The following is a 17934-nucleotide window of genomic DNA, read 5'->3' as shown; positions in this document are numbered from 1 at the left end:
GTTAAGTACGCTTCAGGTTAAGTACGGACTTCCAGAACCAATTACACTCATACCTCGGGTTAAGTACACTTCAGTTTAAGTACTCCACGGCCCGTCTGGAACGGATTAAGCCACTTTCCATTACTTTCAATGGGAAAGTTTGCTTCAGGTTAAGTACGCTTCAGGTTAAGTACAGACTTCTGGAACCAATTGTGTACTTAAACCAAGGTACCACTGTATAAACACTGACAACTGGGAAACCCTGGCCTGCGAGCGCTCCAGTTGGAGAACAGCCTTTACCAAAGGTGTCATGGGCTTTGAAGAAACTCGATCTCAGGACGCAAGGGAGAAACGTGCTAAGAGGAAGGCACGTTCGGCAAATCCACAAATCAACTTCCACCTGGAAAACCAATGTCCCCACTGTGGAAGGATGTGTGGATCCAGAATTGGCCTCCACAGTCACTTACGGACCTATTGTTAAAACCGTGTTTATGGAAGACAATCTTACTCGGCCACGAGTGATCGCCAAAGAAGAAGAAGAATCTCCTGCTTGGACTACTGCAATGCACTCTGTGTTGATCTACATTTGAAGGTGGCTTGGAAATTACAACTAATCCAGAAGGTGGCAGCTAGATTGATGACTGGGAGTGGCTGCTGGGACCATATCACACCTGTCTTGAAAGAACTACATTGGCTCCCAGAACATTTCAAAGTGTTGGTGCTGACCTTTAAAACTCTAAATGGCTTCAGCCCTGTATACCTGAAGGGGTGTCTGAGATCCAGCCCCAAGGTCCTTCTGGTGGTTCCCTCATTGCAAGAGGTGAGGTTACAGGGAACCAGGCAGAGGGCCTTCCTGGTAGTGGCGCCTGCCTTGTGGAATGCCCTCCCTGCAGATGTCAAAGAGATAAACAGCTATGTGATTTTTAAAAGACATCTGAAGGCAGTCCTGTTCAGGGATTATTATTATTTTTAAGTGTTTGATGTTGTATTGTGTTTTTACTAAAAAAAATTGTTGGGAGAAACGAAGAAAGAGAGAAAGACTGCAGCCCCAGTTGCATATGCAGCAAGTCTTTGAAGGGGAATTGATCAATTAAAAGCACAATAAGCATAGGAACATTGAGTGGTGCTTTATTTTAAGTCAGATTATTGGTCCATCTACCTCAGTACTGTCTGCTCTGAGTGGCAGTGGCTTTCCAAACTTTCAGGCAGGCATCTCTCCCAGTTTTACTTGAAGATGTCGGGGTTTGAACCTGGGACCTTCTGCACACAAAGCTTATGCCCTGCCACTGAGCTATGGCTCTTCCATATTGTTATGCATTCTACCAGTGCGGCAGTACCCAAGAGCTTGCTTTTTCAGAGATCTATAAAGACTGGCCAGATGGAGAGACAAAATAAGCAAGGTCAGTGCTGTAGGGATGGTGTAGCCTATTTTCAGGAGCAATTACCCTGTTCCCCAAGTAAGGAAAAATCAGAAAGTGAATAGGCCACAACCCTTCTGAGTTCCATGCAAGTCAATGCATGAAAAATTGTTTATCAACAACCAGAGTAATTCATGACTAAATTACTTTTTAGATTGGTGTTCTTCACCTATACTGCTATGCTCTGTAGATAAGTAAACAGTTTTTATTGCATGTAAGCCTTCAAATGCTCAGCTCATGGAGTTTATTTAGCTGAAACATGTAAAAAAAAATGCCTTTTGAAAAGCTTCTTTTGCATCATAGGACAGTGGAAGTGCTTTATTAATGCAAGCACCATGCCAGAAAGAGGGCATTAGGGGTTGAAATGAGACTATCATGAATTGGCGTCAGTGAGAACCCAGATCTGGCTAATTTCCTACTATGCCTGGTTATGTGCAACTGAGCATAATGCCTCTCTCTGAAGAGCTTTTCAAAGAAGCTTGAACATTGTCTGGTTGCCCCTTTGTACAGTTGCCAGTGGCCACCTGACAACTTTGTAAACACGCTTGTGCTTCTCTCCTCACCACCCCCTTATAGCGAGGACACTGGTATGTTTACTTGACCTTTTCAAATGGCGCCACCCCCTAGCAACATTGCAGTAATACAAAGGGGGAGTTGAGCAGCAATTTGTTCTCTGCTTATGGCAAGCAGGAGGGAAAGACACTGGGGTGTCAAAGCCAAGAACAGAAAGACCTTAGGATGCTAAACTCTAGGATGAGCCAGAAGAGTTGGGTTGTAGCTTAAATATGCGTGCCAATGTTTAGAAAGTGTTCAGATAAGGAATAAGTTGAAGGGCCACGACATCATCAGCAGGTACACAGACTGCCCACAGGAAAGGGAGGCAAAGCACTCTGTGGAACATTGAACAAGTCCAGCTGTGCAGTTTAGGGGTGGAATAACTTTGGGCTTACCAGACTTACTTTATACCTTCCCATTCCTCGGGCAAGCTCAGGGCGGAAGTTAAAACAAATAACATTCTAAGAGAACATTAATGATAATCCCGTAAAAGTAGTCATAAGATGCTAAAACAGCTCTAGCAGAAGTTGTGTTGAGTACCAATCAATGGATTGGGGGTTTCAGATACAGAAACTACTTAAAACGTAATTGTCCTTGGCAGCATTTTCTCAACTTGTACAGTATTGGATTTTTGTTATTTTTTTGACTAGCTGATTAGTTGATCTTTTTAATAATAATAATAATAATAATAATAATAATAATAATGTGTCTCTGAAGTCAGCAGCCTATATATTTTGATCGTTTTAGTACTTATAAAAACTACAGGTGGTAAACACCATCTTAAGAACATTCCTTCTAGCATTTGTGAGGATCGTCTTGTCTGAGATTATGCTTGCCACTACACGTGTGCATCATCTGAAAGCAATGCTTTCTTTCAAACTATTTCCTCATGCACATGAGCTTCAATAAATTGAACCTGCTTAAAATTAACTGATCTTAAACGGGTCGATTATAAATGGACAAGTACGTACATCAAGAGTAGTCATCACTTGTCAACGCTCTTAGAACTGAAGGTGAAAAGGCATACAAAAGTCACAGCATAAAAGCTCCCTCCTTATGACTCCCATTTATGCCATTTCCTGCAGGCTTTCATCTCATCCAGTTCTAGTTGCCTCACATCAAAGAAGATATTATAGAATTGGAAAAGGTTCAGAAAAGGGCAACCAAAATGATCAAGGAGGTGGAGTGACTCCCCTGTGAAAGGTGGCAGGCTTTGGGACTTTTTAGAACAGAGAAAAAGCAAGTAAGAGGTGATATGATAGCAGATAATAAAATTAAGCATGGCATGGAGAAAATAATAATAATAATAATAATAATAATAATAATAATAATAATAATAATTATTATTATTTATTTATTTATACCCCAGCCACTCTGGGCGGCTTACAACAGAAAAATGAAATAAAATAATTAAACATTAAAAGCCTCCCTAAACTGGGCTGCCTTCAGATGTCTTCTAAAAATCTGGTAGCTGTTTTTCTCTTTGACATCTGATGGGAGGGCGTTCCACAGGGCAGGCGCCACCACCGAGAAGGCCCTCTGCCTGGTTCCCTGCAACTTGGCTTCTCGCAACAAGGGAACCGTCAGAAGGCCCTTGGTACTGGACCTCAGTGTCCGGGCAGAACGATGGGGGTGGAGACGCTCCTTCAGGTATACCGGACCTAGGCCATTTAGGGCTTTAAAGGTCAGCACCAACACTTTGAACTGTGCTCGGAAACGTACTGGGAGCCAATGTAGATCTTTCAAGACCGGTGTTATGTGGTCTCGGCGGCCGCTCCCAGTCACCAGTCTAGCTGCCGCATTCTGGATTAATTGTAGTTTCCGGGTCACCTTCAAAGGTAGCCCCATGTAAGAGCGCATTGCAGTAGTCCAAGCAGGAGATAACCAAAGCATGCACCACTCTGGCGAGACAGGGATAGAGAGAAGCCTCCCCCCTTGTAACACCAGAATTCGTGGGCATTCAAAGAAGCTGATGGTTGGGAGATTCGGGACAGTTGAAAGAAAATACTTTTTCATGGAACGTACCTTTAAACAATGGAATTCAGTCCCCCGGGAGGCAGTAATGGCCACCAACCTAGATGGCTTTAATAGAGGATTAGACAAATTCACAGAGGGGAGGGCTATCAGTGGCTACTAGCCATCATGGCTACTGTCGTAGTCCCATTTCTGAGTAAGCAGGGGCTAGGAGTCTCTGAGGAACACTGGCCTGAGAGCAGAATCCACATCCGAAATCAAGTTCATTCTGAGGGTTGGGCAGGCAGCAAGCAGCATAGTCAGACAATCCAGAAGTCAGGGAATCCAGATGATCACAGAGCCAAGGGTCCAGTGGGAGATCAGGATGCATCAAGGGAGGGCCAGGAACCACGGGCATTGTTTCGAGCATCTGACGACTGCACTGCTGAGAGCTGTTTAAGAAGGCCAGAGCCAGCTGGTTGTCATCAGTGCCTTCTCCTCTGTATCCTTGAAGGCTGCTCAGCTGCAGGTGGTATCAGTTCGCCTTCTCCAGGCTGCTCTTCAGCAGGCAAAGCTGACCCATGACAGTTATGCTCTGCCTCCACAGTTGGAGGCAGTAATGTTCCTGAATACCAGTTGCTGGAAGCCACAGGAGAGCAGTGTGCTCTTCTGCTTGAATCCTGCTTTCAGGTTTCCTGCAGGCGTCTGGTTGGCCAATGTGAGAACAGGATGCTGGACTAGATGGGCCATTGGTCCGATCCAGCAGGCTTTTCTTGCGTACTTACATTGCACATCCAGGACAAACCTACTGAGCTGTTGCTCAGTGTGGTCAAGTTTTACCTTACCTTGTGCATAGGGAGCCCATGTAGCCCTCCAGATGTTGCTGGACATGCCAGCCTTGGGCAGATGGGAATTGAGAGCCTACAACAGGGTTTCCCAAACTTGGTTTGCCAGCTGTTTTTGGACTACAGTTCCCATCATTCCTGACCACTGGTCCTGCTAGCTAGGGATGATGGGAGTTGTACTCCAAAACCAGCTGGAGACCTACGTTTGGGAAACCCTGGTCTTCAATATCAGAATGAGCACAGGTTCCTTATCCCTGCTATACTGTGTTTTTCTGCTGTTTCACCAATAGTTTCACTATTTTGTTTTATTGGTTTTTTCCTATTTAAGCTAGCCAGTTATTTGAAGGCACCTTTTTCAGTTTTGAAAAATAAATTAAGAGGAAGCTTTGTTCAAGTTTATCAGTAATTAGTGCATAGGTGCAAATGATAGAAAGAAGCAACAAAGAACCTGTAAAGGAGTTTGACTTTTGTTTTAATAAGGAGCTGAGATTCTCTGTATTCCAGTCTAAGAAAACATTAGCATGGCCACGTAATGGCACCCAACTCTTTAGATTCTACATAAGATATTCTGGACCAGCAATGGCTGTTGTTGACATTGTCATTAAAAGAAAGGGAATTGGTTCAATCTTCGTGGAAATTGCAAAAATGCTTTGAGTATTGCTTCACTAATACTCTCAATGTGATGAAGAAATGTTATGGGTTGTATGTGCAACTGGTCTGTTCTCTAAGGCTGCAGTCTTGCATAGACTTAATGTGGAGCACAATCTTATTAATTCGTGTTACCTTGGAAATAAGTCCTGAGTTAAATGGGACTTTCACATAAGACAATGCCCACTTGATAATGACCAACTTGTGGTTTTGATTTTAATAGTCACAGTGAGAATAGTATTTGCAAGACATTGGGGGAAAGGCAGCCAAACCCTCTAAAAACTGAATGGGCTACCAAAGGTCTGGGAGGTACTACAAGCGGTGGACTTGACGGCATACAAAACTTTCCAAATGTGGTTATGAAAGGCTGAATAAAAAAATGGGACACTTTGTACAGCGACGCCTTAATAGGAAAGAACTTGAGCAGGGAGAAAATTGGCATTGTTATACTTTCTTTTGAACTTTAAAAGTCGTATGTATATGTAAATAAACAGCTGTTAGTTTTGTACGGTGTTGCTTTGAAATACTGGCTTTCTGGAAAAAAATAAACTGGTTGTTGCTTAGACTGTGGTCCTTCACAGTTTGGCATTCCTAGCTCCTTGTTCCCTTCTGCATCTAGCACAAATCCCTGGTTCTTACATTTAAAGCCTATACAGTGGTACCTCGCAAGACAAATGCCTCATGCAACAAGAAACTCACAAGACGAAAGCATTTTGCAATCTTTTTGTTGACTATCAAGACGAATTTTTCTATGGCCATGCTTCGCAAGATGAATTCTTTTGCTTTTTTTTTGCTTTGCTTTGTTTACATTGGAAAACCGCAAGACGAAATTTCCGCAATACAAACGACTCGCGGAACAAATTAATTTCATCTTGCGAGGCACCACTGTAGTCTTGCTCCTTGTTTTCTTATTTGTATCCCTGCTAGTTACATTCATTCTTCCAACTCCTATTTCATTAATAATAATTTTATTGTACCTGTTACACGTGCTGCAGCATGCATCATTTGGTTTGTAATTTAAGGATTAATTCTACTAGTGTCAAAGTTCTGTTAGCCTAGGGGGGGGCAGGTGGGTGTGTTGCTTAGCAACCAGAGTGGCATGCTATTTGCTGTGGTAGCACATGCCCTCGTTGGCTGTGTGGTTCTGAGGGAGTCTTTCCTCTGTACATTTGATTGAATGTCTCCCTGCTATATACAAGGCCTAAAGCAGGCATAGGCAACCTTGGCTCTCCAGATGTTTTGGAACTACAACTCCCATGTTCCCTAGCTAACAGGGCCCAGTGGTCAGGGATCATGGGAGTTGTAGTTCCAAAACATCTGGAGAGCTAAGGTTGCCTATGCCTGGCCTAAAGTAAGAAAGATAAAACCTCTGTGTTCCTCAAATTATATACCGCTTTGGTTCAGTCTTGCTCAGTATAGTGTTTATCATGATTTCTTTTCTCTGTGGACTCTGTCTGTGTTATGTAAGTGGTTTTGCTAACAGCACCTTCAGCGTGTATGACACTTTGCAGTATGAGAGGACAGGTCTCTGTTAAGAGGGCTTGCAGTGTAATCACAAAGAAGATAAAACAGGAAGGGAAAGGAAGTGTAAGCTGGAGAAGAATATGCATATTGTCAAGTATACACACCTGAGAGCATGAGGGCTATGAGAGCTAGGATGTTATGCTACCCAAATGATTCCACTTATTCTTCTTCATTGGTCACTGAGCGTAGAATTTCTTTCTAAAACACTTGCCTGGGGCCATAGCCCTTCTCTTCAAAACCACACACCACAATGCCTGTTTCTGTACTTGGCTGTGGCTGTAGTTGCCAGACAAAAAAAGCAGGATTGCACACACACACACACACCCCGGAGTGAGGGGTGGTAGCAAAGTAAAACACAAACTGGGAGAGCAGGCTAGTTACAAAACAACACAAAACGGAGTAAAATAGTGCCCGTGCATTTTGCTATATATGTCAGGATCTACAAATGATTGAAACCTACTCTTAACAATAAATAAATTGCAAGCTGGGAATCTGTGGATTCCCGGCTTGCGTAGGTTCTCTCCATTTTCATCTTATTATGGCCTGTTTGGGATACCCTTTGAAATCCTCTGGGGGATTGTGGTGTGTTAAAACAGGTGGCCATGTTTGGAAGACTGGAGAGACCTGGTAACCTTCAACGTGATGCCCTTGGTGAAGTGATAATTGGCAAAAATAAATAGTTTAAACTGTAGAGGCCCGATAAGGGGCTATCATCGCAGGCCAACTTCCGTTGAAGCCTCTCCTTTGCTTTTGCCATCCCTTTTTACCACATTATGTATTTTATTTTTTATTTGCCAAATTAGATTTCCTGCTGTGAAGACTTGTTTCCCGTTATCAGGACCCCATGAGAGCTTCCAGGCCCTATTCTGCCTTACGTCTTGGAGTTTTGAGTAGTTAGCAAGTGTCATCCTTCCCTCGCCTGTCAGCTTCGTTGTCTACCTGCAACTTTTTATTTAAAAAACCCCACATACTAACAAAAAAACACACAAAAAAACCACATCCAGCTGCTGCATGTTCACTGATCCTGATTGGTTGGCATTTCAAAATGGAGGGCAGTGTCAGCCTCTTTGTCCATTTCCATCTCCCTCCCTCCCTCTCTCTCTCTGTACTGGCAGGCAGCTTCGTTGCTCAGAAGAGGGACAAATCTGCCTGATTAATTCTGCCCCTTTAGCTCTGAATAAAGGTTGCTATGTTACCCTCCCACTCTGAGGCCTGCCAGAGCATACAACCATCCATAATGCCACAGCAGGCAGCTGGTGAGTGCTCTCGAAATGTGCCTCTCCTGCTGTGTTCTTGCTGTTCGCCAAGGTTACAGGGTGTGTGCATGTGGGTGTTGGGCATGATTTTGGGGGGCAGAGCTATGGATAGCCAGACGTTGCAGCACTAGGATTTTCCTTCATAAAAATTCCAGCTTGGGAGGATCTCGCTCAAAGCGGGTTTCATATCAGAATCCTTATAATGAAAAGCTGCTGCTTGACCATGATCAGTAGCGGACAAGAGCAGGCCGGATGCCCCCTGCCACCCTCACTGATATTGCTAGTTTATGAAAGCAGGGACCTGTGAGCCCCCAGATAATCTCTCACCATTGGCTGTGGTGGCTGGGGCTGCCAGTTGAATGGGTGGTACTGGTTTGGAATGCAGATTGAGATTATTATTACAGTGATGCCTCGCAAGACGAAATTAATTCGTTCCGCGAGTCGTTTCATATTGCGAAAATTTCGTCTTGTGAAGCGCGGTTTCCCATAGGATTTAAAACAAACCTATATATATATATATATATATATATATATATATATGCAAAAAAAATCGTCTTGCGGAGCACGGCCATAGAAAAATTCGTCTTGCGAGTCACAAAAAAATGGCAAAATGCTTTCATCTTGCGAGTTTTTCGTTGCGTGAGGCATTCGTCTTGCAAGGCATCACTGTATTATTATTATTATTATTATTATTATTATTATTATTATTATTATATACAAGATAAGCTGTAAAATTTAAATTAATAGCAGAACAAAAGAAGACCTTGTCACGAGTGAAAAGACAATAGGGAGCCAGTGTGGTGTAGTGGTTAAGAGCGGTAGACTCGTAATCTAGGAACCCGGGTTCGTGTCTCCGCTCCTCCACATGCAGCTGCTGGGTGACCTTGGGCTAGTCACACTTCTTTGAAGTCTCTCAGCCCCACCCACCTCACAGGGTGTCTGTTGTGGGGGAGGAGGGGAAAGGAGATTGTTAGCCGCTTTGAGACTCCTTCGGGTAGTGATAAAGCGGGATATCAAATCCAAACTCTTCTTCTTCTTCTTCTTCTTCTTCTTCTTCTTCTTCTTCTTCTTCTTCTTCTTCTTCTTCTTCTTCTTCTTCTTCTTCTAGGGAAGTAGCTGAGCCACAAACGTTACCTTTGTAGAGCTAGATTTTTGCTTGCAGGGAGGTTTCTATGTGGAGGAGCGCTCCAAAAATTGCACCCCACCCCATGCTACCTGAAGTGCTGCGTTCATTCAACCAACTCCTTCTGCTGTATGTGCAAACCTATGGTGATTCTAAAGCTGGAGGAAGATTTCCATGCATCCATCAACGTACAGGTCGAATCCCCCTATCAATCAGGATTCAAAAACATTTACTACTGTGCTTTCAAGTCAGCTCAGTTTTTGCAGTCTCTGATAAATCAGGTTTAGTGTAGCTGTAGATTCCTGTTTGGTTGCCAATACTGGAAGTGAACATGAGATGTGATCCACTGGGCCAAGGGCTCCAGACACCGGACTTGGCTACTTTAGTAAAAAAAAACCCCCAGCATTTTGAATGTGTTATAAACATGCAACAGCAGATGGCGCAGTAGAGCACAAAACATTTCTATGCAATTTTATATAGCGGATTTTTCCCTTTTGTTATAACAATTTAATTTATGAGTGATTTCTAGCATTTCCCCCGTGTGTAGATCCACCCACCCACCCACTGGCTATTCTGTCAGTGAATGCTAGGATAACCTTTTGTCGGACTGAATGATGATAGTTGGAGTTGTTATCGTTTGAATTTGGTGTTTGGTCAGAGCTTTTTCAGAGCAGCTGAAGCAAGGCATTCTGCATATACAGCATGAATGGGGAGACTTTAGTCCTCCAGACATTGTTGGTATAAATAATTTATTATTATTATTATTATTATTATTATTATTATTATTATTATTACCACCATTGTCCCTACTAGGCTGAGGCCAATGGGAGTTGGAGTCCCACAGTTGAAGGGCCTCGACTTCCCTATGCCTGATAGGGTGTTTGTTGGTGTTTAATCATCAATGATCTCTGCCAATTGAACTCTACCAGTGAAATAGTCCGCTGTGGCTCTGCAATCTTCAGTTATAGCTCTCTAACAATGCTAACCTCAGAGGCCTAAACGTTGGTTAGATGGACCAAAAAGTGTGCAGTGTCACGGGTGATATGGTATTACAGTTTTCCATTACTGCCCTCGCGGTACAGAAATGGGAACATCTTGAATTGGAAATATTTTGGTTTGCAAAGCCAGTACTGCTGGTTTAAATTCATGGCACCTGTTCAGAGACGTTTCCTGACGCTTTCACTGTTTAACCCCAGAGGCACCTAGGGTCAGACTTCCGCAAAGTTCAGAGATATTAATAACTTTAACTACTGGCTGCTGTCACAGTAGAGAAGGATTCAAAGGCTGGTCACTTGAATCTCTTTCTGATTCCACATAACTGCAAAAGAGGAAAAACTTGTTCCCCCCCCCCAAGCATTGCAGAACTACCTGTCCAACTGGAACTTAGAATAACAGCACCTTTATATATATGGGCAGATGAATCACATAGAACCTGGGGTAACTTATGCAATGGCCTTCAGATATTGTCGGACTCCAGCTACCATCAGCCAATAATGTTTGGCAACATCATATTGGTTATGCCTGGCTTAGACTGGGGGTGGGGAGAGAAAAGTTCATTATAACCTTCTTTATCTAAGGTTGGTCAGCTGTCCTACCAGACTGGGTTATTAAACAGCTTCCCAAATTTTAATTATAGTTGATTATTTGCAAATGTTTGTACAGCCATAGTAGAGATAAATGGTACAAGAGGAACGCCCTTCCACTGGATGTTAATGAATGCTGTAGTACAGGGTGAAGGAAATACTTAACAACATCTTTCAACCATCTTGCAATTACCAGTTTTCGGTGGCTGCAGCTGGTAACTATAGTGGTGTCCTCCAATTTTATTTTATTTTTTATTCCTGTCCTTTAGCTATGCTGGCTTGGGCTCTTCCCGTTGGATTGCATTGATTGAAAACTTAGACTTAGTTTTAGTTAACAGGGAAATGGGGGGGGGGGAATGCAGCACATCTTTCATTCTTAGAGCAAGAACAGGTTATTTCCACCCCCACAAGCTCTAACAGAGAGAAACGGAGACTGTTACTGTTTAATCAATATATTCAGTTTATTTATTTCGTTGTACATATTTTTAAAAAAATACCCAAGTGGTGCACAAAAAGAGAAAGTGAGTCATAGTGTAAATCATAAAAACAAAGCCAATAAGTATTAAAAGCTGCATAAATAAAATGGGCCAAGTTGGGAAGACTTGAGGGGAGGGACAAAAAGTTTTCAACAAACATAAAATGTTTACGATGTTGGGGCTGACTTCTCTTGTGGTGACCAGAATTCCAGAGAGCTATGCCACAACACTAAAAGCATGTGTGTTCAAGTCACTGTGTGCTTTACTGCAATTGCGCCACCTTCTGGTGCAGTTTCACACACAACCCCCTTTTACTTCAGATTTAATATCCACTGGAAAAGTCTTAATCTGCAGCTATAAACTCCAAGGATTTACTCCCTTGGATCTGTACATTATTTTTACATGCACCAGCTTGAAGGTTACAGATTTCAGAGACCACTTGGAAGAGGATCAGTGAAGAAAAATACAGCAAAATGCCTCTTAACTCAACTATCCACACAAACCTGGAGGAAACACTTTAGAAATCGTTATAATCCTTATTATACAAACATCATTATGTTACATAGAATTCACAAACAGCATAATCTGAAAATGTTGCATAGTGGGACATGTGGGTCCTTTTTCATACCTAGTGGGAGTGCCCAATAGCATGAGATTATTGGGATTTAAGATTTTATGTAAATGTGGTGAAGATCCAAAGTTTACTCATTGCATCTCATTGAGCAGGATAATTTTCTGAACTCTGGCAAGGACCCTCTTCTCTGCTTGTTTCATGCACCAAAATATATGGGAAGAAATGGAAATACAATTAACTGGGTTGCTGAAGATACATTGAGAAAATACATATTTGTCCTTTTTCCCTTTCATATGGGGGGGGGGGCAAGGAAGATAAAAAGATGGTTGCTTTCCCCATCTTCACATAACAACTCTGCCCTGCCAATTTATTTTATTATTTTTACTCGCCCCTGTCTTTATACTATGCTGAGATGTTACCTATTTGTTGTTGCTTATTAATGTAGTTGGCACAAGTGAAAAAATAAAACGTGATGTGGGTCTCATCTAATGTAAGTCATTTTCAAAATGGACCAACTGAAGTAAGTTGAGTCCCCTTGGTGTACTCTGAGAATGACTCACATTGGATATTAACCAATATTCTTTCCTTAAAGGTCCCCCCAAAAGTGTATGCAACAAAATCTGGACTCATAACTCTTAACTCAGCTGATAACCCTGTGGGGTAGCGAATGCCCATGCAGAAATCTGTATGTTCAGATCAGTGAGGCAGAATACAGCAGTGTTGTCAGGTAGCTGAATCTTTGTCTTCCATTGAACCAACGGCTTCTCCCGTTTCCTATGTTAAGCATCAGGGAATGCACCAGATAATCTAATGGACCCTTTCCCCTGCTGACAAAGGGATTTGACCCTGTTGGCAGGGTCAGCAACAGAGAAGCCCTTTCTGTCTGTGACCTTTTCACTGTTTGATTGTAAGTCAGAATCCATTAGGGAAGATGCATGGATCAAAGACTGAAGTTCCGGATACAGTGACCACCTCTTGACAGACATGGCCATGAAGTGTCAGGGGTCACTTCGGGATAAAAGACCTGCTAGTTGGTGCTATGGGAAAGGAAAGAAAAATCCCAGTGCTTAGCAAAAGGGCTGTCTCTTCAAGTTGGTTGAGTAAACGCTAGCATTTAGGAACACTGGTGTGTGGAAGGGAGGGAGGGAAGCAAGCAAGCAGGAAAAGAAACAGCAGGGTGTCTAGAGTCAACACCATGGCAGCAACATTATGGGATAGGTGTTTCCTCTCCATCTTGGAATCCTTATAAGAAGCTGTTGCAGGAGAGGGGCTGTGAGCAACATCACGGGAAAGGTGTTTCTAGGACCAAGGCGAAACTCAAGTACCCTTGATATTTTTGCTGCTGCCAGGAAGGATCATGATGTTGCATTTATAGTACTGGAATGTTGTTTTCTGTATGCTGCTGTATTTGCTTTTATGTTGTTATTTTATCATGTTATTATGGAATCGTTCTTGTGACGGTTGATTTGGAGAGATGTATTTCTTTTTTTCTTCCTTGTAAGCTGCTCTAAGCACGATCCTTTTTGTGGAAAGGCAGCATACAATTAAGATGGGGATGAAGCTGTGCCTTGCCATATCCCCTGCATAGCCCTATGTGTTGTCTTCATTTCCCTTTTCATTTATTTATTTTCCAATTTCCATTTTGAAATATGTATAACCCACCTTTTCTTGGCAGAGCTCATGCCAGCTAATGGCAACACATTTATTTGTTTGGTTATTTAGTTTTGTAAGATTTCTTGCCCGCCTTTCACCACAAAAATAAAATATGCAGTTATAAAAACAAATGAAACAGTTACAACCAAAACACTAGTGTAGTAACCAGCACTGCTTTTCTAGAAAAAGAGGTGCCGGAACTCACCATGAGCTCTTAGGATGGAGGTGCTGGAACTGAGTTTTGATAAGTTCTGGCTGGAAAAAAAGCCTTGGTAGAACCATTGGAAAACAATGCCTTTTATTGAAAACAGTACAGACATTTAAGACCCACTCCACATATAAGAACAGTTTAAAATAATTTCAGTACAAATGCAGACTGGGGTGAAGATCTCCACTTAAAAGGCTTGTTGGAAGAGGAAGGTCCCTGGTAGGCTCTTAAAAAAACAATGACGATTATGCCTAGATATGTGGCAGGAGGGAATCGAAGGAGGGTAGGTGCCTTCTTGGTGGTGGCATTCAGGCTATGGAGCTCCTTGCAACAGAAAATACAGCTAGACCCCTGTCTATGCCTGTAGACATTTTGTTTAAAGCACCTTTGCTTAGATGACTTTTTCAGTGGTGCTGCCTGAATATCAGCCAGTTTTATGGCTGGTGTTCAGCACTTCCCTGCTTTTTCATTTTTACTCTTTTATGATTGCTGCTTCGCTGGTTTTCTTTTGTATTATAAAGGGGGCGGGCCACCTTGAGTCTTCTGTGCTTGTTTAAATAAATAGGGTTCTCACTTCCAGCTTCTCTTGTGCACGTTAGTCTCATGTGCTCTGATACCTGTCCTCACCTTTATCGTTTCCGCGCAGCACATCCATGGGAGCCGACCACCACCTCACTTTGTGTACGACCCCTCGGCCTTCGCCTTCCGATCCCTGAGCACCTTGAAGCCTCTGAGCCCGATAGCTCCAGTTGAAGAACCATCCTGTGCCTACTGAAGGAGATAACGCCAAACTCTCAGGAATCCTCATTCCAACCAACTTCCCAGCAGGGACTGGGTATGGGAGGGCATGTTTTTGGTTTTGTTTTTGTTTTGCAATAACCACCAAGATTGTTGGTAACAGGAGATGGGTGGCTTTTCTCTTGCCTGTTTTTCATGCCGTCGTAACTTCTGAAGATTTGCAGAAAGGGAATGTATGTGCATTGAGCAAGCTCAGCTCGTAAGCCATAGTACAATTATCAAGATGGTGTCTGATAATGCAGAAAGCTGTTTTTCTTACAATTAAAAGTTGGCATCTTGCCCTAATGAATGAGCAGTGATCCAGGTGGTGGAATGTGAAGAATAAGCAGGGTTCTATCATTTCCCTCCCCAAATCTAATGGGAATTGTTCTCTGAAGCCCAGTGACCTTGCCAAGAATTAGAATGCTCTTTGGTCTCATGAACTAAAGGTCAAGGTAGATCTGGCTTAGCTGCCCCTGGAGGGTGGACCAGATCTTCTTTGTGCAACCACATTACAAGGCTGGAACAAGAAGCACATTGAGGTTGTGCAGCCCCAGGGCCGCCTTGCGACATGGCACAAACACACACTTCTAGAGTACGTCCCAAAGGATTTTCTCATCTGCGGAGTTCACTAATGTCACGTGTTCTTGCCCTGTGCAGTCTAGAATATGCCATGGAGCCCCAGGATGTTCTATGTCTGGCAGATGTTAGCCAGAAGGTACTCAGGAAAGAAAATGGGGCGGGAAGAGGCACAATTTCCTCTCACTTTGGCTAGAAAGCCCCTTATTGAGCCATATGAGCATCACTTCCTTGGGCGCCGTCCCCATCTGGCTGGGGAATATGTATGAAAACCATAAGTGCATGGTTGGGTTCCCAACCATGTGTTTGGCTCCATCCATGTGATCACACTGCTCACATCCTGCAGCTGCATGGGTTAGCACTGCAGGGGATAGAATAATGTGTGCTTGGGTTGCCTTTGATTTATATTCACTGCACTAGTTGAGATATAATAGGCACTGGGAGCAAATGCCGGCTCTCAGCTGGCTGTTCAGTTGACTCTTTGTAGATATGAGTGAGGGAGAAAGAGGAAGACAAAATATATTTTACTAACAGCATCTTTATGGGGGCCGGAGTGCTGCTTAACACGACTGCAGCCCCCTCTGCTCCACATTGATGATCTTTCTTCTTGCTTGTCTGCATTGATGCAAGAGGGGCTAGTTTTTGGTGCTGTTAAATGGCCCAAATTTTACAGCAGGGATGGGAACCTATGATTCTCCAGGTGATGTTGGACTGCCATCAGTCCCAGCCAGCATGGCTAATGGTTAGGGATGATGGGAGCTGTAGTCCAGCCAAATTTGGAGGGCCACAGAATTTGCTGCCTCTATTTACAGGGTCCCCTGCAAACCAGATGAAATCTACAGTGTCTCTTGGGCCTACACTGTTTTCTCTAGTTCTGTGATTTCAAAGATGTGTATTCAGACATCTGTCTTATTGGCATACTATAATAATATGGTGTACAATCAAGCAACTGTTTCTGATATGTAATCACCATTTTTTTACTTTTGAAAAAAATATATATGCAAAACAATATTTGGGAAATGTGAGTCTGCCATAGCATGAACAACTTCTCTGAAACTTGGGGAGGAATTAAGTGCCGTGCTGTTCTGATCATTCCATCAGCGCAAGCTTTTCTGCTTGCCAGACAAAATTACCCCCTTCAACCCACACACTGCTCTAGGAGGTTCTCCTCCTGACCCCCCAGAGCAGATTTGGAGGAGATGTGGAGCGGGGGGAAGCCCCATTGCATTAGTAGGAGCCTTTGCACTAGCTCCTGCTAGCAAGCTGGGTTAATTGAATCTGGGCCTTAGATCTTAATCTTGGCCATAGAACATTCCGTATAGAAAAAGCCAACCTCAGCTGCTCATGTTCCCTTTGGAATCTCAAGTCCAGAATCTTTCCAAGCTGCAAGTATGAATTGACTCTGCTGCCTTAAGTCCTCCCTGCACATAGGTGGCAGTGGATGGAATGTTTGTGATAATGGAGTCGATGCTTTGGGTTGTTTTTTTTTTACTGCCCCATCCCATGAAAGAAAAATTCGGTGGTGCGCCCAGCCTTCTTTTCACCAGCATCAATGAAATAAAAAGCAGGCTGCTTTTTGCCCGCTGGCTTGCTCTAATGAGAACAAAATCAATGAGGAATGAAATAAGGCAGGTCTTTTTTTGAAACATTTCCAGTTAAAAGAGGGGAAATTTGCTTCCTTGTCTTTTATTGCTATTTTTGCAGGCTCTATGGTCAACAATGCATGATGGGATTTGTAATCTTTATGGGCTTTAGCCTCCCTATATGACAAGGGCAAATGTAACCTAGTTTGCCGTTTCTGCAAGTTAGGTTTGGCCTACAAACAGCCAGCATGAATCGTGGTCAGGAAAGGTTTGGGGTGCTACTTCCCCTGCCTAGAGCCAAATGCTTGTCCCACAGACACTACAGAGCGCTCCCCCCTTGCTAAACAGGATGACTATTTCTGATTGGCCCAGAATATGCCGTCCGAGATGATGCTCCAAGATGAAGGAATGGAGGGGAGACGAACCTCTGTTAATGTTGCCTTTCTTTAGTACTTTTGTAACATTTCTCTCTCTGTGGTTTTTCAATCAGAACAATAAAGTTACATTTTAACTGCTGCTATATTCACTGCTGGTTTTCTTGTCTCTGAGCTCTAAGTCCCTAAGGACATGAAAAGCAGGGTTTTAGTTTACTATTTCAAAATAGACAGGGCCCCCGGGACTCCCATGTTTAAAATATTCCTCATCCCACAACAAGGAAACCCGAGCAGCTTGACTGGAATCAGTCACGCAAGTTCAGGGAAGTTGCACAGGCTTGACCTTTGCAGTTTTTTGCAGTAATAAAAGAAAAGGCTGCTTTTTCCACATTTTGCTGGTCAGCCTTGATGAGCAACAATTCTGCCCTGCCCCCAGAGGGAGTCAGCAACCCTATATGCAACAGCAGATTTGGTACAGTCATACCTCGGTTTAAGTACGCCTCGGTTTGAGTATTTTCAATTTAAGTACGCGGACCTGTCTGGAACGGATTAATCCACTTTCCATTATTTTCAATGGGAAAGTTCGCTTCAGGTTAAGTACGGACTTCCGGAACCAATTACACTCATACCTCGGGTTAAGTATGCTTCAGGTTGAATACTCCGCGGACCTGTCTAGAACAGATTAATCCACTTTCCATTGCTTACATTGGGAAAGTTCGCTTCAGTTTAAGTACGCTTCAGGTTAAGTACAGACTTCCGGAACCAATTGTGTTTGTAAACCGAGGTACAACTGTATTTCCACAGCGTTGTGAGGTCAGTGTGAGCA

The 17934-nt window shown here is 43.1% G+C and overlaps 1 protein-coding gene across 1 annotated transcript in view; it reads left to right on the top strand.

The window, feature by feature from the left end:
* LOC118083262 (uncharacterized) overlaps positions 1-17560 on the top strand; it is a 58027-nt gene extending 40467 nt beyond the window's left edge. The window contains exon 5 of the mRNA XM_035111510.2: positions 14442-17560. Coding sequence (XP_034967401.1) covers positions 14442-14570 — 129 coding nt within the window. The 3' untranslated portion in view covers positions 14571-17560. The remainder of the gene's footprint in view (positions 1-14441) is intronic.
* The last annotated feature ends 374 nt before the right edge of the window (positions 17561-17934 follow it).

This window comes from Zootoca vivipara, chromosome 3 (assembly GCF_963506605.1).
Source record: "Zootoca vivipara chromosome 3, rZooViv1.1, whole genome shotgun sequence".
Taxonomy (NCBI): Eukaryota; Metazoa; Chordata; class Lepidosauria; order Squamata; family Lacertidae; genus Zootoca; species Zootoca vivipara.
Note: the sequence above shows the minus strand (reverse complement) of the source record. Positions and strands in the feature narration are given on the sequence as shown.